We start from the raw sequence: 25,284 nt of genomic DNA on the forward strand, positions 1-25,284 counted from the left end.
AAGTGTCGGGTTACACTGCACTACAACCATAGAGGGGGCATTACTGCAAACCAGTGCTATATTAACGTCAGCAAAACCGTCAAACCAGAACAGCTTAGTTGAGTGAGGGAGGATCTCGTGAACTCGAGACTAGACTGATGAGTCAATATGGTAATTAGAGACACAGACCCATTGATACTAACCCGTATTACTATAAAACCATGCTAAACACAGAAAAAAGCCATTTATAATGCATGTCCCCTTTAAACTCGAAAGGCAACTATGGTTTCCCTCCTTTACAGTCACGTCGAGTGTACGCAAAACATAGAGTTGAGCAAAAGAAGCATATAAAATCACATAGAATATAAAATCATAACAAGACAAGTAAGGATAACAAATCAATTAAAACATGTACAACTTGATTGACAAAGGTTGGAGATCAAAGGTTTTAAACTCTGCAATAGAGGGGAGAATCAGGGGCGGGCCACAAGCCCATGGGCGGGCCGTGCGCACTACCTCATACAAATCAAGTCATACAATGCGCACGGCCCGCCCATGGGCCCGTGGCCAGCCTCTGGCTCGGTTGACGATGTGATTTGCAATGTTGACGCCGCCACTACACCCGCCATTGCTTATACTTTCATTGCTAGAATGAAATCGAAATAGTATGAATGACGCCTCCCGTCTATATGTCTCCCGCTGCAGACGCACAGCACCACTCCCCGATACGTCTACATGAACCGTTCATGCAGCTATCTGTTCAGTTATATTCCTGACAATGACGCCGATCGTCTAGAGAAAGCCGTGGCCATGAAGACCCTGATCGTGGGTAAATGGGGAGGAGAGTGGGAACCAATCGCTAATGAATCCGAGGACGAACATCCGAGGATCGTCCCTAAATCAAACACATCCTCAGACATTCCTAATGGTCCCTAAATCAAACACACCAACGCTTTTACTCTGTTATCAGTTCAGTTGTTGCTCGATGAGACATCCGAGGATCGTCCCTAAATCAAACACATCCTCAGACATTCCTAATGGTCCCTAAATCAAACACACCAACGCTTTTACTCTGTTGTCAGTTCAGTTGTTGCTCGATGAGATTCCAGACCTGCAATGTAGTTTGGATGAAGTTGAACTATTTTATAATTTTTTAAAGAGTAGTTCAAATGTACGTTTAGCTTCTTTTCATTGTTAAGTAGCTAGTAGTTTGGTAAACTACCGTTTTAAAGTAGCTTCCCCAACAACAAGTCTGTCATCCAAGCGTCTCCTCAAAGACTATACAGTACGTAGGCTCCAATATTTTAACCCTTTAAAGGTGTACCAAACCCATCTGATTTAGAATCGTCCTATTTCCCACCCTCCCGTTTCAAGTGGACTCAGACCAAGTTATTCTGTGGGAAGAGGACGGTAGAGACTGCATTGGGACTGCTGGCGGAACGGGTGACAGTCACAAACCTGGATGGATCCACGGACATGGCAGAGGCTCAACGCAGGGGCGTAGCTGGGGGGGGGAGCTTAGGATGATTCCAAGGGCCCAGCACTGGGGGGGGGGGGGCCCAGACATATATATATATTTTTTTTACTAGACATCACTCAGGTGTATTATTGATGCTCTCATTGATACTATGTTTGTTTCTGAAGTGTGTGTGTGTGAGATATATAGAGAGAGGGGGGGGGGCTTTTGTAGACTATTGCATTAGTCCATTCATTGAAGATGAACACAATGCGACATCCTTTACTAGGCTCACCCACCAACAGTGCAGGTGCTGAACTGCTGATCCGAATGTATAGGTAAAAACCATATTACGCGTTTTCATCAATAAATAAATGGCCAAAAAAAAATTCTCTTGCACGCTTATGCGCGCTCGCATTCACTGGGGGCCTACTAATAAGATTCTTTCATGGGGCCCAGAATCTACAGCTACGCCCTTGGCTCAACGTCTCAAAAAGGTCAGGATAAAATATCATGCACCTAAGGACTGTTCTCACCATGAAGATTCTGGTTCTGACAGTGAGAACCATTACAGAGGGAAGTCCTGGAAGAAGAGCTCCAAGAAGATTAGTTGGCCATATAGAAGGGCATACTGGTATGTACCCACCTGTCCAACCTGTGGTACAGTGAAGCCCTACAACCAGGAGAGACGGTGGCTGTATGACCAGCCAGTCACTAGAACAGGTTCCATAGGTACCAAAAATTCCATTCAAAAAATGATGTAGTGATAAATGATTACCAATAAGGCCAGGCCTTAAAAATGAACAAATACCAGGACCAACCAACCTTCCCATAAAGGACACACTATCATGGATGAATCTGAGGGCAGAGTGGTATACAGAGTGCAAGGATTTAAGGGTTGAGGCCACAGCATGCAATGTGAATTCTACACATCTGACAATATCATATCTATATCATTATGTCTCTTTTATGCATCTATTATATATCTGAATATATCCTGTATGTAATATACAATAGTGAACATCTTCGCATGCAAGAGGAGCCATGATGGCAACATGCACTTATGTACATTATGTTAGTTTGTACCCCAAAGGATGTTATTGTAAGAAACATCTGGTATCTTGCTATCTTATGTCATGGATAAACAGCAAGTTACCATGTGTTGCCAAATGTAATTGTGTACATGGACTGTTTCTGTGTTTGTTTGTAAGGGTATATAAGACTGTCACTTGTTACTTCTTCGTGCTTCTCTTTTGCCTGTTGCTTTTGTATTCTTGTATGGATCCATATCTGTAATAAAAATCATATTGACTTTTTTCTATTGCAACTTTAGAAATCGTCTCCTGATTATTATAATATAAGATATCAATGAAGTATTCCTTTTTATATCAAATAATCATCCATAGAAAGGCATCATTACAGTAGTGTGTTGTGTCATATAGTTTAGGTAGTTAATTACAAACTACATATTCCACTAGAAATGTAGCATTTTCCTAATTCCAGCTCAACAACTGCTCCCCGTCCTCTCCTTCAAACACACCCTCAGACATTCCTAAGTGGGGTTTTCTGCCCTGGTCCCTAAATCAAACACATCCTCAGACATTCCTAATGGTCCCTAAATCAAACACACCAACGCTTTTACTCTGTTGTCAGTTCAGTTGTTACTCGATGAGATTCCAGACCTGCAATGTAGTTTGGATGAAGTTGAACTATTTTATCATTTTTTAAAGAGTAGTTCAAATGTACGTTTAGCTTCTTTTCATTGTTAAGTAGCTAGTAGTTTGGTAAACTACCGTTTTAAAGTAGCTTCCCCAACAACAAGTCTGTCATCCAAGCGTCTCCTCAAAGACTATACGTAGGCTCCAATGTTTTAACCCTTTAAAGGTGTACCAAACCCATCTGATTTAGAATCTTGAGAACTGAACATTCTAGTGATGATCTACACAATGGCCACTTATTAAGAGTCAAGAGTTCTATAATTCCAAAATAGAATTCAGAGGAAACATTTGAAGAAGAAAAAAACCTTTCACCTCAAAAGAGACTTTTCTTAAAAGGATTATAAACAAAACGCCAATAAGTGCACTACGGTCACCGAGTAAACATCTGTACCTTTTGGCTGACAGCTTTATTAACATGTTTTATGTCGCTGCACTGGAACCAATCTGTCAGAGTCCCTCGTGGGAAGAGAGTTTCCGCTCCTTTGTCTCTTAATTAACCCCTTAAGACTTTACGATGGTGTCTCCAGATGTTAAGATTCCCACCAGAATGAGCAGCATTCCCCCAAATCTAGATCAGTCAAATGGAGACCAACCCTTTCACTGCCACACGACAAAGGGTTATTTCACAACCACACTACAGAAGGTTAAACCTTTCACTACCACACTACAGAATTTTTTTATACAAAAGGTAGATATTATGAAAGAATTGTCCAGAGTGAAAAGGTTTATCTATATCATTTAATTTGATTAGGTTTTTTTTTTTTATTGAACTTTTATCAAACCAGATTCGTCTTGTTGAAATAAAAATCTATTACAAGAGAGAGATCTGGTTTGGAAAGCAGCAGCACACAAGTTACGAACAACGTAAGATTGATACAACATAATATCAATCAAATACACAATCAACACACATAAATAGAAAATAAAATATTTATTGCAAACTCTTAATGTGTACGATTAAATTCCCTACATCATAAATACATGTAAATCAGTACAGCAAATATGTAGACAATCCTTAGAATACATTTGTTCCCTGCGTTATTACTGCTTCAAGGCTTCAAGCCCATCAAATATACTATGATACATTCATGTGTGTTGAGAGGAGTCATCATCAGGTTTGTGAAGATATTGCTTGACGACATTAATAATAGTTGACACCTCTGCCATGGCCCCTTTACCTGCAAGAGAGCAAAGTACTATGGTTACACCCTCTGCAAAGAGAGAGATAATGTATCAAGTCAACCAATAGCATAAACTAGAAGAGTGCATTCGGTAGAGTGCAAATCTCCACCAGGCGGCATGCCTATCATCTGGAGTCAATAGAGCAGGGGTGTCATATAAAATAAATGTAACTACTCATTTACATATTGTTAAACATGTTGTTTCTGTATTTATTACTTATTCAAGTTATACATATTGCATTTGCATAGATGTAAAAATATATGTTAGCTTATGTTATTTTAACAAATCATTTTAGTTTATCAGAACCCCATATTACTCCATCAATCAATGATCAAACCATTCAAGTAAATAACAAAGAAGAATATCATCAAATACAAACTATGACATTAAGGTTGTTCAAAACCTTTTTGTCACAGTCAAGAGGGGCAGAACTAACAACTGTGAGCTGCAAAGAACACGTGGGACAGATGTAGCAGATGTTACAAAAACAAATGGCTGCACACAACCCTTGCAGAGGCCATACATCCAACTAATGGAAGATAGTTTAATTAACTTTAATTAACAGATTGCAGAATGGGTATAGTACAGTACAGCTCAATACACACAATTGTTAAGGGGATGCAGACCAGAGAAAGACTTTCGACTTGTTTACATCAGGGTCCCCCATTTTCAATTCGTAATGAAATTGCTATTATGTGTCTGCATGAACACACAACTGTAACTGTACTCAAAAATAACAAAATAAGGGTTGTCTCAGTTCACAACTATATTGGTCAAGTTTTGGGTGGGACTTGTTTGCGTCCCTACAGCTTCTTATTCAATTGAGCGAGATGCTCAGTTATGTCACACAGCCAGTTTGCATCTGACAGTTCAGACAATATTTCTTCAACCCTTTGTTACCTATTCCGCCTGGATCTTTTTTGTATTTTGGGCTGTAAAATTGTCAAAGAATGTCTGAGGAGTAAGTGCTTTTGGCTTTTTTCCTTTGTTACTTCATCAATACCTCAGATGTTCAACATACATGTATGTATAAGAATGTGTAATAACTAAGGCTGTCAAAGTTAAAGCTTTATTAACGCATTAACCCACAATTATTTTAACGCCGCTATTTTTTAACCCAAGATTAATGTTAAAAAATGTTAAATTTTTTTTAGAGCTCTTGGGGGCCACATCAAATGACGTGGCGGGCCACATTTGGCCCACGGGCCATGAGTTTGACACCTATGCAATAGAGGGATGAGAATGTTTAGAATGGAACATATACACAATATACACACATATAGTGTGTAAAACAATATAGCTATTATCTAGTCGAACTAGACTGAATATCCAGTCAGACAGTTCACTTTGTTTATTAAAGAAACGTACAGCTACTGTTTCTTTGTTTGTAAGGGTATATACGATACCACACCACCCTCTGTAATGTCATTTGGGACTTCTTCTTGCTTCTCTTTTGCCTGTTGCTTTTGCATACCTTGTATGGAACCATATCTGTAATAAACTTTAGAAATCGTCTGATTATTATGATATAATATATCAATTAGGTATTCCTACCTTATATCAAATAAGTTATCATCCATTGAAAACCATCATTACATTTATTAATTTGAGTGATCAATGTCCCCTGATAATAAATACAATTATTATTTCAGGTAAGATATTCATATTAAAGCCAAATCCAGAACCAATCGGAAGTTATTTTAACAACACACTGAAGAGCCCATTTCTTTTGGAACATATAATCACAAGTCATAACAGATTACATTTACATTTCGTCATTTAGCTGACTCTGTTATCCAAAGTTCTGTACGACAAGTCAGCAGGAGGGTACAACTCTATCAGCTGAGTAACAATGATCATAAAAGTGTTGAAACTTGAGTGCTGAGTGTTGAGTACACAGTACTTGTGCAAGAGACAATGTTTTTTTATTAGCACAACATTGTAGAAAATGGGGTATAATTATCTCTAGTGAAATGTGTAATAATAGTATAACATTGTGTTTGTGTAACAAATGTGTAACATTGGTCAGACAAAAGAAGGTGTGCATTAATATTACATTTTGAAACTGTTCAGGTACGTAACTTATTCACTGTGGTTTTTGCCAACACCGCCAGAGTGTGGGTGGCGTGTGCATGGGGTTAACTTATGTGGCTGTAGTACAGTGCAGTGCACAGTGGTGCAGAAGATGGTAACTTCCGTTGCTACCATTGCCTTCGTACAGAGTACACCTCTACATGGGTATTTATGTTGCTGTCTGTGCCCCTCTGGGTGTGTATGCATTAATACCACTGGTGCTTCTCTGCAGGGGCAGGCTATAGTTACTGACGTCTAGTGTTAGGCATGTGGTTGATGATTTTGCCTTTGTAGAGCAGTATGTGTATGTATATGTGTAGGTATATATGTGTAGGTATATGTGTCGGTATATGTGTATGTATATGTGTAGGTATATATGTGTAGGTATATATGTGTATGTACAGTATATGTATGTACAGTATATGTGTAGGTATGTGTATGTGTAGGTATGTATATGTGTATGTGTAGGTATATATGTGTATGTACTGTATATGTGTAGGTATATATGTGTATGTGTATGTATATGTATATATGTATATGTATATGTGTAGGTATATATGTTTCAAGTTTGTTTATTATTTGCCACAACAAAATGGGCCCAGGAGTTCAAAACTTGTAATCCCCATTGATTGATTGACAATTTTAATTAACAGATTGCAGAATGGGTACAGTACAGTACAGCTCAATACACACAATTGTTAAGGGGATGCAGACCAGAGAAAGACTTTCGTCTTGTTTACATCAGGGTCCCCCATTTTCAATTCATAATTAGTTGAAATGAATGAATCCAAATCTGATCCGATCCATGAGACTCTGATAGTGCTTGCCTGACCGCAGCAGTTCAAAGAGGCAGTTGTTTGGGTGACTAGAGTCTTTGATTATTCTTTTAGCCTTGGCCCTGCAACGCTTGTTATAAATGTCCTGTAGAGTGTGGGAAGCCCACCTCCAATAGTGCGGTCGGCTGAATGGGCCAATCTCTGTAGTCTGCTGCGGTCTTGTGCGGTGCTATTATTCCCAAACCAGGAGGTGATTTTACCAGTCAGGATGCTCTCTATTGTGCACAAGTAGAAGTTCTTGAGGATTCTGAGGATGAGATTAAGAATGCTTCTTCTGTCAGAATATATAATGAGCTGTTTGACAGGTTAATTGCCTCTAAGCCCCGCCCCATTTGTCTGATCTAAAATGTCAGTCTGAAGGCCCAGCCCTTTTGTTTGAACTAGGACCCCCTACAGCATACAGTATGATCTCAAACCGTATTGTTCTAAGAATCATTAGAAGATAGTGATAAAAAGATTGTGTGTGTGTGGAGAGAAGGGTGGGGGGTGACGTACCTGATAAGGGTGGGGACGTGGCTAGGGGGTAAATGTGTGTGTGTGTGTGTGGAGAGAAGAGTGGGGGGCTGTTTGTGTGTGTGTGTCAGCGTTTCCGTTAGAACATATTCGTGCCGGTCTGTTTGTCCTGCAAGATTTCTATCCCCGGACATATTCGAGAAATGCCGGTCAGCCTGGTTTTCCTTTTTACCAGCTGAATGCCACCATCGGCGCCAATGTTAACGTTAATATCGCCTAATCTATGTTTTAAATTATGGCTGTGTCTAATCTGCCCATCGCATTATCAAAGACTATTTTCCAGTCAGTGCTGTCAAGGCTGTTTATCGCGTCGTTTCCGTTTCAGAGCAGTTAGAAAAGCCCCCGTTTTGATATAAAAAACAGCTCATTCTGGAGCATTCTATGAAAATCGTCTTTTAGTGGAATATTCCACAACGTTGATATTCGTCGGCCTTTTTATGAATCGTTTTCAAATAAACGCTAGATGATCAATATTTTTATATTATACGTGCACGCAAGCACATTACGGCCGCGCGCGGATAATCGCCCCGTTGATTTCCTCTCGGACTTTTAGTGAAAACGAAAGAAGACATTTCACAAAACAGCTTATAACTTCATCAAACTTACTCTGATTATCCTAACACTGATAACATAGAGTCCTTACCTGACATCAGATGGTATCCAACTGGTATATTCCAATTCCTGATCACCATTCGAAAAAATCGATACGTGTATGGATCCAACGCGATACTGTAGAACTCCATGATCAGCGGGGATCTGAGGTTCCAGAATGAACTGTGTCACTGGTAACCCTGGCTGGATCAGTGAACTGGAAAATGTGGATATAATGTCGCACCTCAGCCAGGATAATTAAACTTTCCACTCGGGCCTGATATACCTGTTTGTCGTTATGGTGGCCAGACAGGCTCAAAAAAAGAAAGAAAAAAAGATTCACATCCGAGCGGCGCCATCCGCGCTTTATCAGCGTGAAGCAACATGTAATGATTGTTTCGTTCATCGCATAGGCTATTTAATTTGAGCCTATTTTAATACAATTCAAATAATAAAATTGTGCTTAGAGAAATTATTTTCACCGGACATTATGACCGGAGATATTTAAATATTCGGACTTCAACATATTTTGCCAGTCAAATACCGGTAACACACACCAACGGAAACGCTGGTGTGTGTGTGTGTGTGTGTGTGTGTGTGTGTGTGTGTGTGTGTGTGTGTGTGTGTGTGTGTGTGTGTGTGTGTGTGTGTGGAGAGAAGGGTGGGGGGCTGGGGGTGGAGGGAGTGAATGTGTATATATCAGTGGAGGTTATTGCATGACTACTAGTGAGGCAGTGCTTCACTAGTATACAAAAATATATATATATATATATATTATTAATTAATATACATAATATATATATATTTTTTTTATATATTTTTTTTAATGGTTTCCTCTGTGGAAAAAAATTCCAGTGTTTTTTTTTTTCAAGTGATACACAGCTCCCAATCACAGTAGTGAGGCACATTCCTCAAGTGCCTCACTAGCTAATGTAAGTGAATGGCAGCGAAATAGCACCTTTGATTGGACAGTAACCGGTCTAAGTGCACACCTGTGAGGCTTAGACTCACTCATTCATTTGAATGGGGCTTGAATGATTGACAGTTCTGACACTTTTTTTTACACCAATCAGAGGACACCATTTCCTATTTCCTATTTCCTATTTCCTGCTTTGAGAGGGCTTGGAGAGCCATGTACAGGCAGTAACATTAGTGTGTAGGCAGTAGCACTGTAGGCTAAATGAAACTTTGCACCAAAGGACAGAAGTATAAATCAGCAACATGGAGAGGAATTATGCATCTGGATCAGAAAAAAAGTTGAGGATGAAAAAGTAAGTACAGTGTTTGTAAAAGCTTGTATGCTAACAGTAGCTAGCCAATTTGTTAGCTACCTTTAGCTTAGTTTATATTACATCACAATGATGATCACCAAGCTAACTTACTGTACACAGTAGGGCTGGGCCATTAATCGAAACAAAATCGCGATCTCGATTCATAGACCTATGCAATCTCATTTCTAAGTTATGATGATTTTTTTTATATATTTACATTTAGTCATTAGGTTTTTTTTAAACTTTTTAGATGATTTTATCTGGGTTGAACATGATTTGTGGAACTCCCTCTGGTGTTGTGGTCGTGGTATTCACTGACCTTTGGGAAGTATTTCGACATGCACATGGGTATCTTAGTGGTGTAGTGTATCTTGTAGACCAGGCCCATTGCAAGTTGCTGTACTCTGTCGTCTACTCTAAGCCATCCTAGGTTGTCAAAATGGGCAGGGGTGAGGTGGGTTTTAGGAGTAAGGTCAAGCAGTAGTCTGACCAGTTTGTTTTGTGATGTTTGTAATCATGTTTTTAGTGCCTTTGAGGTGCTTTGGTACCATGAGGTGCAAGCATAGTCGTAGTACCCTTGAATGAGTGCTCCTGTTAGAGTCTTCAAGGTATTCTTGTTTACCAGAGAGGAGATCCGGTACAGGAATCTAGTTCATTGCTTGACTTAGTTTTATTGATCTGTGTCTGGTTAGGTGTGCCGTCACGCGTCACCTAATATGTTTTCATCTGTCTGGTCAGGTGTGCCGTCACCGAATATGTAATTTTTTGCATCTGTGTCTGGTCAGGTGCACAGTCAACAAATATGTAATTTTTTGCATCCGTGTCTGGTCAGGTGCGCCGTCACCTAATGTTAATATGTTTTCATCTGTGTCCACTGACACACACAGTGGGGGATGTTTTAAAAATATAATTTAATATATAATATAATAATTTGTGCTTCACCAAAAAAATTGGTCAGCAGCCGCCACTGGTATATATGTATATGTGTATGTATATGTGTAGGTATACATGTGTATGTATATGTATATATGTGTATGTATATGTGTAGGGTATATATGTGTATGTATATGTATATATGTGTATGTGTAGGTATATATGTGTATAGGTCAGTGGAGGGTGACTGAGGCACACAAGAGGCACTACAGGGCTGCTTTGAGGTCACAGACTGGCAGGCACTCTGTGAGCCCCATGGAGAGGACATTGATGGGCTCACAGAGTGCATCATAGACTACATCAACCTTTGTGTGGACTCCAATGTTCCATCAAGGACTGTTACCTGCTACTCTAACAATAAACCGTGGGTCACTAAGGACATCAAAGCCCTACTGAACGAGAAGAAGAGGGCTTTCAACGCAGGTAACAGGGAGGTCAAACGAGTTCAGGGGCTTCTGAAAACCAACCTCAGAGAGGCCAAAGACAAATACAGGAGGAAGTTGGAGGGCCATCTGGAGAACAATGACATCAAACAAGTGTGGACTGGAATGTAGACCATAACCGGCATTAAACCGGCGGGGGGAAGGGGAGTGGATGGAGATGTAGACCGGGCCAATGAGCTAAATTTTGGTTTGATACGGCTGCCCTGGCTAGTCTCTGCCCCCCCCCCCCCCCCCCCCCGCAAGGCCGCGGGTCCTGATGGGGTGAGCCCAAAGGTACTAAAAACCTGTGCCTCTCAGCTGTGTGATGTGCTCCAGCACATATTCTGCAGAGAGTCCAGACACTGTGGAAAACCTCCTGTGTGGTCCCTGTCCCTAAGTGCCCACGTCCCAGCACGTCCAAGGACTACAGACCGGTGGCTCTAACCTCTCATATAATGAAGACCATTGAGAGGTTAGTCCTGGAGCAACTCCGCCCGGTGATCAAACCCCACCTAGACCCACTCCAGTTCGCCTACCAGCCCCAACTGGGGGTAGAGGATGCTGTCATCTACCTGCTGAACCGAGCCTACACTCACCTAGACAAGCCGGGGAGCACTGTGAGAGTCATGTTTTTTTTACTTCTCCAGTGCTTTTGATACCATAAGGCCTGGGCTGCTGGGTGAGAAGTTGGAGGCGATGCAGGTAGAGGCCCCCCTGGTGTCCTGGGTTGTTGACTATCTGACGGGCAGACCACAGTATGTGCGCCTACGGAGCTCTGTGTCAGACAAACTGGTCAGCAACACCGGGGCCCAGCAGGGGACAGTCCTCTCTCCCTCCCTCTTCACCATCTACACCAACGACTTCCACTATCGGTCAGAGTCCTGCCACCTTCAGACGTTTTCTGATGACTCTGCGATAGTGGGATGTATAAAGGACGGTGATGAGAGGGAATACCGGGAACTGGTAGTGGACTTCATCACATGGTGCGATAAAACCACCTGCAGCTAAATGTGGCGAAGACCAGGGAACTGGTTGTGGAGCTGGGGAGGAGGAGGAGGAGTGCACCTGTGACCCCCGTTTCCATCAGGGGAGTCGATGTGGACATGGTTGAGGATTACAAATACCTGGGTGTGCACATCGACAACAAACTGAACGGGTCAAAACACGCAGAGGCACTCTACAAGAAGGGCCAGAGCTGACTCTACTTCCTCAGAAGGCTGATATCCTTCAATGTCTGTACAAGGATGTTGAGGATGTTCTACGAGTCGTGGTGGCGGGCGCCTTCTTGTACGCTGTGACCTGCTGGGGCAGCGGACTGAGAGCAGGGGATGCAAACAGGCTGGATAAGTTGGTCAGGAAGGCCAGTAGCGTGGTTGGGGTGGAGCTGGACTCTCTAGCAATGGTGGCGGAGAGGAGCCTTGCTAAGCTCCAGGCCATCAGGGAAAACCCCTCCCACCCACTATACACACACTTGGCTGACAGGAGGAGCATGTTCAGTGCTAGACTAACACTCCCTAAATGTAGCACTGAACGGCACAGGAAGTCCTTCATTCCGACAGCCATCAGACTTTACAATGCATCAATGCCTCACTGCATCACTGAGCACAGGGTGACAGTTACCATCTTCCTGGACTTTTACTTTTAAAACAACTTTGTGTCTAAATGTTTACTGTGAGCGATTTGTAGTGTCAAATTTCCCTCGGGATGATTAAAGTATTTCTATTCTATTCTATACTGTATGTGTGCATTGTTGTGGAACGTGAAGCAGCCTTCTCTCAGAAGCAGGGAGAAAGCAATGTTTTTCACGCAGAGCACTGTCTGTGAGAAGCACTGTCCTGTGCAGCTGTTTCAACATGTGGGGGAGCTGCCTGGGGGGGGGGGGGGGGGGGGCTGCCTGGTGAGAATAACCAAACTGAAGGCGGGGTCGTGGCCTCACAGTGACAGTTACTTTTAGTGTTGAGAAAACAAGATGGTTATCATGTCTTATCGTTTTTGCTTAGTTTGGGCAGAGGGCAGTATATAGTATATCGGGAAGAGTTTAGGTGTTTTTTCTTCTCGCTCTTGCATATACCTGCTTTAATGCTATCATGCTAAATTAAAAAAAATTATATTTTTGTCTCCTCTTTTGTATCTTTGATTAATCTCCAAAAGGATAGTATGATGTGATCCAGAATCCACATAACCAAGGGACCTGGGGGGATGACTCTACCATCTCTGATCCTTTAGGGATCAAAGCCCTCTTTGGCTATAGTCCAATTGGAAATATAATTTTTTTAGCTCAGGCTTAGGGGATGGAAAATGGTTGGGAGGCACATCGATCCATAACTCTGGTGGCAATTTGACACATTTGGGTCTTGAACTTTTGACTCGGATCGATGGTTCGGGTGATTGCGTCCCTTCATATTCATCCATTAATATCTTTTTTGTGACCTAGTTAGGGAAACAGAAAGAACCGAATCACAGTCTCTAAGGGACGATTCCTTGAGTGTTCGTTGGAGACTGTGTCTGTCATTGTGTAACAGCCTATGGTAAGACAATATGCCTCTCCTCTACACACTCGTCTAACAAGATTGTGTCTATGGCATCATTGATAAGATGAGTTGGCAATGTAGGACTATGCTTATCAATAACCAGATAAAGAGAATTCAACACTTATGTTCAATAGCCTAGGAGTGTGCAGGGTCTCTCATAAGTCCTACATGATATAATTTAAAGAGAGACTCAACCGTTGTAATATACTGTTAGTGTTAAACCATTTGATAGTGACGGCCAGGGAAAAAGATACAGGGGTATCGTCGGGGAGAATGAGTGTCTGTCCTGATGACTTGGATATACCTTAACATGCTTCTGAATTATGAATATCATACAAGTCTTATGTTAAGGTTTATGTCAAGGTATATAAACAATGATTAAAGTTCATGGCATGCGACTTTAAATCGAAAAGACATTCACAAGTTCCTGGTAACTCTAGTAACTAGAGTTTAGTTTATGGGGCCTAGAGAAAGGTGGTCATGAGATGTTCTGTGGGTGGAAACAGACCGAGACATGTATATATACACGTATGGATGAGTATGTGTGCAGGGCTTTCCCTAAACAATGGTATAGGGGCGGGGCGCAGTGACACTATGATAACGCACCAGTGCCACCATGTGTTTAAAAATGTGTGTGAGTGTTTGTGTGTGTGCATGTGTGTGTTTGTGTTCAGCGTTAAACTATTGCAATTTACAAACTTACACATTGTACTTAAATAAAAAAACGTATTTGGAACTTACCCTTGTGTTTGCTATTTTATTGAAATTATGTTTTTAAGTTGCAGGAAATTACAGCAAATGGCTTTTTCTTTATTGCAAATATTTTTGCCTCTATTAGATATATATATACTGTACCTAATTATCAAACTTTCAAGATCCTGATCATGTACATAATCATTTGTTTGTCTATGTTGTTATATGGTGTGTTTGTACTGTTTGATTTGTTTGTGTTTAGTATTTGTTGCCCTGTATTGTTGTAAATATTTCATTCATTTAAAAAAAGGAAAAAAAGTGGCGACAAAACATTTGAATGGGACTTAACCTATTGAAACCAAGAAACACATTTGTGTGTATATACAGGCTATATAATGCATTATTAGCAGGCGTTGTAGGTCTAAGTCTACAGTGGACTCTTCATCAGAATACTCAGCAAGGGATATGTAGTGCTGTGTTGTCCAGTCCCTGAGGGTTCAAAGAAAATACAAATAATCACCCCCTCAGACTATAAGTGAAAGTACAGATTTGTGCAATTTCAGTAACTTTTTCCTGTTGATCAATTCCTCCATTGACTTCCAAAGTAAAATTGCACCGTAAAAGGTCACTGAAATTGCACCTATCTGTACTTTTACTTAGACTTTTTCTAACTTGACAAATAGGCCCTATTATAGAACAATCATATGTTCACCCCCTTAACACTTTCCGTGCCAGCCATGCGGTGCCTAGGAACCCCGTTGCGTGCCACCGCTCTATTCAATGACAGAGCTCTCACATTTGTGAACGCATAAACTCTATCTTAAATTATGGCTATGTGTCTAATACGACCGTCGCTTATCAATGACTTGTTTGCAGTCAACATTGTCGAAACGGATTATTTTTTTTTTAATCGGTTCATTTCCGTTTTATACCATTTTGAAAAACGTTCGTTTTTTTAAACGTTCAGAAAAAAAGAGATTCTGCAGGAATCGCGCTTTACTGTAATACACAAAACACGTTTTTAATCCTATTTATGAATCGTTTTCAAATAAATGCTAGATTATCGATAGTATATGTGTACTTATGCACGCTATAGAAGCGGGCTGAAAAATCCATTATCTTATTTCCTGATCAGCTACACACTCACAGCCACATACACACATAGGGGACACGTTGATATATAGGTGAAAACAGCTCCGATTATCCCAATACTGGTAAAATAGATTCCTTACCTCAGATCAGATGTTCTCCAAAAGATTATTCCAATTCCTGATCGCCATTCCAAATATCGATCGCGTTTATTGATCCAACGCTGGGTGGTCAAAAGACATATTCCACGCTGTTCTGGTGGTGGGCAATGACTGGGATCGTCTCCGGTTACTTGTCTGACAAGTAAATTGTGGATTCCGGACTCTTTTTTCCCCATGCGTTTCATTCAATCCAATCCAATGGGGTGCAGTACCATCCGGAGAGACGATAGGGGGCGGTATTTTCCCTGTTCGAGCTCAGACAGATCCCCACTGGTAACGTGAGGCTAGATTGATGAAATATGAATGGAAATCGCTAATAAAAAAAATAACGATTAAACGACGATTTCTCGTCGTTGGCACTCAACGGTTGGCATGAACTAACGAGATTTCCCGTCGTTGGCACTGAAAGTGTTAACACTTTGAGTGCCAACAACGAGATTTCTCGTCCTAACTCGCCATGCGTTGTGTGCCAATAACGAGTTCTCATTATTTAATCGTTGTTTCTTTTATTAGCGATATCCATAAATTTTTCATCCATCCAGCCTGACGTTATCATTGGGAATGGCTCTGAGCTTGAAAAGGGCAAATACCGCCCCTATCGTCTCCCGGATGGTATTGCACATCATTGGATTGGAGTTGATGGGACTTGCATCAGAAAAAAAAAACTCCGGTCCACATTTTACTTCTGGGGCATGCACCCTGATACTATTGCATTCATTGAGGGGACTGGAAGCAGCATGGATTATGTGTTTCAGAGTATAACGATGGATCAATAAACGCGATCGATATTTGGAATGACGATCAGGAATTGGATTAATCTTTTTGCAGAACATCTGATCTGAGGTAAGGACTGTATGTTACCAGTTTTGGGTTAATCAGAGTTTTTTTTCACGTGTGTGTGTGGCGTTAGGCGCGACACGAATAAATTATTTTTCAGCCCGCTTTTGTATCGTGCATAAGAACACAAATACTCGATAATCTAGCGTTTATTTGAAACGATTCATAAATCAGCCGGAAAATGACAACGTGTTTTGTGTATTCCAGTAAATGGCTATTACTGCGGAATCTTTTTTTCTTTCTAGAAATCTCCAAAACTATACTCGTATTCAAAACGGTATAAAACGGAAATGTACTGATGAAGAAACAATCCGTTTCGTACATGTTGACTGCAAGCAAGTCATTGATAAGCGACGGTGTATTAGACCCATAGCCATAATTTAAGATATAGTTTAATCGCTCGCAAATGTGCTCGTCCTCCCATTGATTAAAGTGCTGGCATACAAGCTATAATTCGTCATATCCGGCCGGCACATAATGTGTTAATGCTTTGTACCCTTTAACACATTCAGCGCCGGAGCTATATGGCGAATATAGGTCTAGATGGTCACCGCTTTAATCAATGGGAGGACGGGGAGATTTGCGAGTGCTTAAAATATATCTTAAATTATGGCTATGGGTCTAATACACCCGTCGCTTATCATCAATGAGTTGCTTGCAGTCAACATGTACAAAACGGATTGTTTTTTCATCGGTACATTTGAGACCGGTTTGAATACGAGTATAGTTTGTGATTTCTAGTAATTCCAGAGAAAGACGCGATAATAGCCCTTTAGTGGAATACACAAAACACGTTGTAATTTTTCAGCTGATTTATGAATAGTTTTCAAATAAACGCTAGATTATTGATAGTATGTGTCCTCATGCACGATACAGAAGCGGGCTGGAAAATCGCTTATCCGTGCCTTGGTCGACGCCAACGGCACGCACACACACAGACACGTTGTGAATGTGATCGCTGTAAAAGAAACATCTGATTAACCCAAGATTGGTAATATAGAGTCCTTACCTCACATCTGATGTCCTGCAAAAAGATTAATCCAATTCCTGATCGCCATTCCAAATATTGATTGTGTTTATTTATCCAACGTTATATATCCAAAACACATAATCCACGCTGCTCAGAGTGTCCCCAGTCAATGTGGTATAACGATACTGCATGCCCGAGAAGGAAAACCTGGACCGGACTTTTTTTTTTGATGCAGTCCCAGCCAATCCAATCCAATGATGTGCAATAACATCCGGGAGACTATAGGCGGCGGTATTTGCCCTTTTGCGAGCTCAGACCCATTCCCAACGATAACATCAGGTTGGATGGATGAAAATGAATGGATATTGCTAATAAAAGATATAACGATTAAAACCTGACTATACTCGTGATTGGCGCTCAAGCGTCGGCGAGTTAACCCGACTATACTCGGGTCTGGCGTTCAATGTGTTAAGCAATATTTCTTGTACTATTCCTTTACTCCATTTACAATAAATCAGCTTATGAGTAAATGCACTAGCGTACAAAGAACATGTTTTGTCTGAAACCACTCTGTGAGATCCACTGGTTTTTCAATGTGTACATAATGTAAATATCTGTAGATGACAACATCTACTCTGACACTCAGGCTTTATGCTGGGGAGCAGACAGGGAAGACAGTGTTAGAACTCTCCATAAGCAGAGCAGGCAGGGTGGTAGAGATAGGGCCAAGGTCACCAGCCACAGACACCAGTGAGCGCTGTGGCAGTCTGGTCATCGCTTATAGGTGATGGGGGCAGGGTAGAGGGGGAGAGAGAGACTGAGAGATTTGGGTCGTAGGTCAGGAGACGTAGATGCATTGCACGGTTGCTATGGGCGGTCAGTCGTTGCTAAGGACTATAGTTTATAGCTGGGAGTTCTTCTGGTTTGACTCAGACTAGGACACGAGGCTGACACATAGGGAGGTGGACCGAGACTGCAATAGCTGGATGGTGGGGGAGGGGCCTCCTCCACCCTCCTAGGCCGTGAGGGCTAGCTTCGGCTAACAGGGAAGGTTTTTGGCTAAGGACTAGGCCTCAACCACCATCGGACTAATAGCAGAAGAGACGGTAGAGATAATGAATTCAATATATTTTTCAAGGACCTTTCAGAACTGTTTTCCATCTTGTACAGAGTATGTTTATGGGAATAAACATGACGTTCCAAGGAAAGGTATCCCGTTTCCAGTGTGTCTTTAATTCTTTTGAGACGAATGCATCAACAGGGAAGATATCGTGTATCAGCTAGAGCAGTGGTTCCCAAACTGTGGTGCGCGAACGCCCTCTAGGTGGTGCATGACATGAAAAGGCTAATGGTGGTAAAAAAGAAATTTACAATAAAATTTCATAAAAATCTTAGTCACACCTTTAGTATTATGGATATTAAACATGCTGGCAGAGTACATGCATCCATGTTGTCGTGAACATTTTAATTAAATAAAGAAATTCCCTATCCATAGTCGCCGTGGGAAGAGATAAAATAAAAAATGTAATTAAATAAATTCCCTACCTACTCATGGCCTTTTTTTTTTAAACTTTGGCCATTCCGCTGGCTCTTTTTTGCGTTTATCGCATTTACTCTGGTCAAGAATGACCGACAGAAACAGGCTGAAGGGGGTACAGATGGGGGGGAAGACACTCTGGGAAAGGCACGGCTGCAGTCCGGGATTCGAACTCGCTAAACCCCAGATCCGTGACGAGCACGGTTGTCCCCGGCGCCGAAATAGCGCTCGAGGTACGCGGTGAGCTACTGGAGCTCCCCCCTACTCATGGCCTTAACTGACAACCAACAGGAACCAAACAATATTTTTTTGTATGCCTAATAAATATAACTAATATACATTATTTCAAATGGGGATTTTCACTGTGTAAATCATAAAATTCAAGAAACGTTTTAATAAAAAACGTATGTTTTAATAATAATAATAAACAATAATGTCTCGGGCGTGTCTGACACAGGTGTGCTTCATCTGTGCACGGAGACCAGCAAAAAAAGTTTTTTGATCCACTTTTTCTCCAATTTTCCTATTTTTCTCCCATCCCAATTTGCGTATCATCCAATTCAACCCTCCCCTGTCTCGAACGCTGTTTCTTGCCTCCCACAAGCCGGCTGCAATGTGGACTAAGTCATACATAGCACGAGTCCCCTCCGATACTCGAGGTAACAGCAATCGCATCTTTTCACCTGCATGGCGCGATCTTTCAGCGTCAGGGATCTGCGCTTTGGAGGGGCGCCGCCCCCATCGCTTCCTGATTGTACTGCGCAGGCGCACCAACCGACCTGTAGGAGTCGCTGTCCACAACGCCCGATCCCCACCCATCAGTTTCCCACCCCCTAATACTGCCAAAGTGTATTAGTACGGACGACCAGCTAAACTGAAAGCAATGTGGAGCGCTGGGCTCGAACAGGCGAACCCAGCGTCTCCAGTATTCGTGGTGAGCGCCTTGCCCACTGCACCACGTAGCCGCCCACCAGCAACAATTTTTTCTAACAGAAACCCATTGGGGGGTGCGTCAGCTAGGTCGGGAGGTGACAGGGGGTGCACGGCCAAAAAAGTTTGGGAACCGCTGAGCTAGAGAATGAGTAAGAGATAAACACAACGCAGAAACTTCACGGAGCCACAGGTGACGAGGTGATTATTGGCCGATATCGCGAAATCCAACAACTCCTAACAACCAACTTTCTCAACAGTTTACTACAGACTCCAGGGCCCTCATTCATCAACGTGACGTAGAAAGTGTTCTATTTCCATACTTAAGCACGGAATTTAGAATCTGTGCACGCACAAAAAAAACGGGATTTATCACACGTGCGTACACAGGTTCTACGCACACCTGTCTTGATAAATATGACTTTGATCCTACGTTTGAGCTTGTGCACTGTTTTAAGTATTTGCATACCAGAACCGCCCCGATTAACCATATACGGTAATGGAATACCCCCATGAAATGTGGAAAAATTTACTAAGCCGAGGGAAGCGTGTTATGAGACAGGCTGACAGACGTGTACACGTACGGTGATGTCGGATATGATATCTATTAACCATTGCTGCCTGGGCAGCGCAAACACTAATAAAGACCATGCTGGAATATGACTGCCTTTTCCTGTGTTGTTTGATTAATACCCAGGGATTAAAGTTCTCCTCAATTTTATTCCAAATCGCGATGGATTTTCCGTCAATTTTCTACCTGCTGCATATGATTTCTAGAGGCATACTACAATCTATTTTGATGTCAGTATTGGGTAGCCTATATAAACAATAATACGAGAGCATATACAAGAACAATGAATCTCACTGCATGTATGATGTAGCCTGCCTTTCAATACATGAACTTGAATTCCATCATGTTTGTGTGCGGGACTCACAAGGCTGTTGTCACAATGGGTGGTACCGGTACAGTAATAACAGTCTACACAATATCACGATGGACCATGCCATAGCCTATGTTCTATTATGACATGATCTGTGACGACAAATGTTCTAGAATGTTTGATTAAGATATCATACTCTGACAGCATGCCTATGATCAACAAAAACGCGAACTTGAATCCCATCATCATATTTACATAGTCTGTCCACTATCTGGTGTCATTGCAATGCGTTTTTTATTCTTTCTTATACAGTAAAAAGGGGGAAGAACACTATATCGTGGGTGTTCATATGACTTGTATTCTGCGGTCTGTGCGCAAAATAATAACGAGTTGAGCTACGCGGAGCGCAGTCAGTCAGTACACCCCGTATATTCCGATAACGCTATATAAACCATGCTGCATTCATTCTGAGAGAAAGATCTATTATTCCAAATGCTATTTATAGGGTTTTGACCATAATTACACTACTGTTGCTATTCTACAATGAACTATAATGAATTACGGTTCATACAGAACATGCCAGTGTTGAAACTAATGCACAGAAGCTCATTTCCTTGTTGTAATAATATATTCTACCAACGGGCGCCAGGTACGCATGGTCCGAGCTGTGCGTAAATATAAGCACGAAGTCAAGTTCAAGTTGAAATTGATGAATCCCACACTCTGCTTAGAAATGGTCGTACGCACAGCTTAAGCACATATCTGTGCGTAATTCACGTTGATGAATGAGGGCCCTGGTCCTCTTAGCAGGTGCAGCTTATCAGTTTCTTCTTTTTTTTTTTTTTTTTGGTCTTTTTCCCCCTCCATTTTCCTCCGATTTTCTCCCATCCCAATGTTAGTCGTATGCCAATTCCCAGTCCCTTCCTGGTCGCTGCGCACTTACCCCCCACAGTCAGATCATCTGGGAGAGTGGAGGCTACCACGTGCTTCCTCCGACACACGTCCAGCCAATCACCGCTTCTTTTCACCTGGCAGCGCGGATTCTCATTGAGAGGGCGTAGCGTGTGGGAGGACCACACTATCCCCCTCACGTCCAATCCGCGCTTAGCAGGCGCCCCGACCGAACTGTAGGAGTCGCTGTTTACAACGACCCGGACCCACCCCGCCAGCTTCTCCCACCCTCTGATACAGCCAATTGTATCAGTGCAGACGGCCAGCCAAGCTGGTGACAACCCCGGAGCTGTGAGCTGGATTCGAACAGGCAAATCCAGCTCAGCTCCGGGGCTGGTGACGAACGCAATCTCCGCTCGGCCACCTAACCGCCTGCTTATCAGTTTCTTCTACATGAAAACTTGTTTCTATAAAGCGCAGGGTAAACCTTGACTCAGGGCTCACTTCTCAGATTGTCTTCCGCTCTCTGTATTGAACTGAGACTAAACTGAGAATAAAACTATTTTATTTTCCATCCCTTGACTCGATCTCAATTTCTCTTAATCTCACCGGACTTGGTAAAACAACAAATAGCCCCTTTGTATTTCCTGTTGCAATGTTTTGTGAATGCAGTTGCTGGCGGGGAATAAACAGAGGCCTGGCAACAGAATACCTCTGAAAAGGTATATAGTGACAGGAGGGTGATCATTTATATTTTCTTTAGAACACTCAAGAGACTCAAACAAAACAACTCTCAGAGGTGAAATATAAGAAGGGCTACAATTCCTACATGTTTCACCTGAGATGAAATGCCCACCTGGTGAGAAACTGTTATTCTATAACATGTTACAAGAGATGTTTAAATAACCATTTAACTGCCGTTTTCTAACTTTCCCCTATGTATTATCTACAATAATCTATGCATGCACAGACATATATACAGTATATATTGTCATTATTAGTTTGTGATCACTTTTAGTCAAATTATCTTTATGTTTTTTATATCACTGAAATGTAAGCTGTTTGGGTTTCCTGCCTCTCCCTGCACTGCATATTCTTAAAGAAAATTGTATTTTTAAACTGTGCAAAATAAGAAAACTGAAACTGAAATGTATGTAAACATTTAACCCCATAGCCGTTCCATTTCAAACCCAATGAAGTGCAGAGCCAAAACAGCAACAAAAAGAAACATTCGACTGAGACCGTACCCGGGTCCACCGCCGCCTGGAATTCCCTAAACGGGGTCTACTTCAAAACGCACCTTCATCTCCACACACCAGCTTCTTGGCAATGCAGGGAATCTCCGCATATCCAAACTCTTTGAGGAGGGTCACCTGCCGGGCTGTGATGGGGTGCTGCCACATAGCGGTGTTCATGGCGGGGCAGAACAGTAGAGGGCGGCTTGTGTCCCAAGCTCTTACTACACATGTCTGCCAACAACAGATAACAATTAGACTCTGGTGTAGGATAACTACTGAGAGTTTGTGGTATATTTTCAACCAAACCTATGTTTGTTATTTCAGCTGGTAAACTGTAAGCTAGAGCATATTCGTTTCCCCCATCCTATATTTCAGAAGTCCAGACAATCTTTAAGTTCAAGGTAAGGGGAAGTGTCAAAAGCACTGATTTAATGTCATAAACGTCATTATAAATTAGAAGAAAAGATCCCCAAGTGGGACTCTTCATTAATTTGGTTCAGTTGGTTTACATCTGTTTAAATCTGGTTTACACCTCAGTTGATTTATATCTGACAAGAAGTGTCAAAACTCTAAAAAGAGTGCATGAAATGTTTAAGCTGGCTGTATATACGTAATTTCTACTATAAAAGGGAAACCCTCGTTAAGTTTAAACCAGTTCACTCTGGGGTGTTTTCGCTCTTAGGCGGTTCTGAGTTTCGGTTGAGATTGTGAACTCATCATTCTTCTGCATGAGAATGATCAAGATGTCTGTATTCAATAAACCTTGTTAAAACTGCATCGAACGGAGTCCGGACGGTCTTTCCATTATCTTCAAAAATGAACTCAGTACAAGTTCTCAGAGAAGAAAGGTTCCTTTACTCACTATCAAGTATACCAAGTATACTCTCACCAGCAGATTGTCACAGATGCCACTTGCGATTTTGCCAAGAGTGTTGGCGTCTAGTGGGGCGATGACAAGCAGGTCTGCCCAGCGGCGCAGCTCGATGTGAAGCACCGGGTCCGAGCGCTGCGTCCACAGCTGAAATGGAAACACGACACCGGCACATTGGCTGCTGGCAATAAGACATCCACTGCATGTTAGGTCTAGATAGATATGGCATCTCAGTTGGTTTAATAACATAGCCTATTGACCTATGTCACCTATCTCAAGCTCCGGCCTATTTTTCTCGATCCTCTCAATCACAATTGTTGGACGAGGAAAACAGCAGTTGTGATTGGATGGAGGGTCAGGAGAAGAGGGCAGGGTTTGAGATAGGTGGGATAGGTTAAATAGCTAATTTAAATTGTATTACCTCCCACTCATCTTTGTCACTATAGACTCTCACTGCAACTTCTGCAGCGTCATAGAAGTGTCCAGCATGCTCTGTGGTGACCACACGTACATCCACCTAGAGCACAAGGCAAAGTCTTTTTTTTTTTTTTTTTACAGGACAACTTAAACAGGGCCGATTCATTCAATTACATTTTCCTGAATTCATATTTGATCAAGACTCTTCAATGAATACACTAATCAAGCGTTGAATGTGTTTGTGCAGCTAGATTTAGGCCCACATTTAGATACGTAAAAATAATGTATCTCTGGTGAACATTAACTTGGTCTTGATTGGTACTCTTCCCTAACCTGGTTTGCACAAGGTCTTTTCAGGACTAGATGTTTATAACGGGCCAGTAGTGAGAAATGCAACATTGCTACCTAGTGATTGATTGAAAAATGTATTAACAGATTGCAGAATGGGTACAACGCAGTACGGCTCAATACACACAATTGTTAAGGGGATGCAGACCAGAGAAAGACTTTAGTCTTGTTTACATCAGGGTCCCCCATTTTCAATTCATAATGACATTTTATGACATACACAACATACAGATATCATGACATACAGATATACAGTACTGTTACATTTATGACATACAAGATATAAAAATATACAGTACTGTTTAACAGAGATCCTAACTAACTATATATACATTCGGGGGGAGGAAACTGTACATTAGGAGGGGGTAGGGATTCACATTATTTTACGGCATGATAATGCATGTTAGCCCGTAACTGGAGTAGCAGGACTGGGTAAGTGGACGTTTTGGTTATATGCACAGATTGAACAAACGCCAGGAGGAAATCCACTCACCCCAGGTAACTCAAGGAGTTGGGAGACCAAAAGAGGCAGCTTCAGCGCTGCGACGCTGCCCGTCACTCCAACTAGCACGCGGAATTTGCCGCAAGAATTTAACAAATCAAATTTCGGATAAGTAACATCACAACCAGTCTGCATGTTAGCAGGACATCAATAAACAGAATCAAGACGCCACATCAATATATAAAAAAAAAGCAGCCATTTACATCACCCAGAACTTCTCTCTCTCTCTCTCTCTCTCTTTCTCTCTCTCTCTTTCTCTCTCTCTCTTTCTCTCTCTCTCTCTCTCTCAGGTCACAAGCTTCCGTCAACACGGACGGGGAGCCAATCAGAAAGGAGGAGACAAACCGCCCGGGCACGAGCACGTCGTGATCCTTCCTGACAGATGGCATGCGCGGGCGCGTTCATGGAATATTC

The 25,284-nt window shown here is 41.9% G+C and overlaps 1 protein-coding gene across 2 annotated transcripts; it reads right to left on the reverse strand.

Moving 5' to 3' along the window:
* Positions 1-4,071: 4,071 nt before the first annotated feature.
* On the reverse strand, positions 4,072-25,122 carry ppcdc (phosphopantothenoylcysteine decarboxylase). Of its 2 annotated transcripts, XR_014620737.1 has the most exons (6): positions 24,862-25,122; positions 24,025-24,120; positions 23,622-23,750; positions 22,795-22,963; positions 7,352-7,491; positions 4,252-4,331 (listed from the first exon to the last, which is right to left on the reverse strand). XR_014620737.1 is itself a non-coding variant. In XM_084335366.1 (5 exons), exons 1-5 carry the CDS (start codon positions 25,003-25,005, stop codon positions 4,240-4,242), a joined length of 630 nt encoding a protein of 209 aa, XP_084191492.1. In that variant the 5' UTR covers positions 25,006-25,122; the 3' UTR covers positions 4,072-4,239. The 2 variants fall into 2 exon arrangements, 1 of the variants encoding a protein (XP_084191492.1); XM_084335366.1 differs by lacking the exon at positions 7,352-7,491 and having other exon boundaries at positions 4,072-4,331.
* Positions 25,123-25,284: the final 162 nt, after the last annotated feature.

The sequence above is a fragment of the Notolepis coatsorum genome (assembly GCF_963971535.1).
Source record: "Notolepis coatsorum genome assembly, chromosome: 18".
In the NCBI taxonomy this organism is placed as follows: domain Eukaryota; kingdom Metazoa; phylum Chordata; class Actinopteri; order Aulopiformes; family Paralepididae; genus Notolepis; species Notolepis coatsorum.

Bases quoted from the DNA above. Each gene is read 5' to 3' on its own strand.
- ppcdc (XM_084335366.1), bottom strand. From the start codon at position 25,005: ATGCAGACTGGTTGTGATGTTACTTATCCGAAATTTGATTTGTTAAAT. The intron at 23,751-24,024 runs GTAATACAATTT...TTTCCATTTCAG, and splicing joins GTGACAAAGATGAGTGGGAG to CTGTGGACGCAGCGCTCGGA. The intron at 22,964-23,621 runs GTGAGAGTATAC...TGTTGTTGGCAG, and splicing joins GCATCTGTGACAATCTGCTG to ACATGTGTAGTAAGAGCTTG.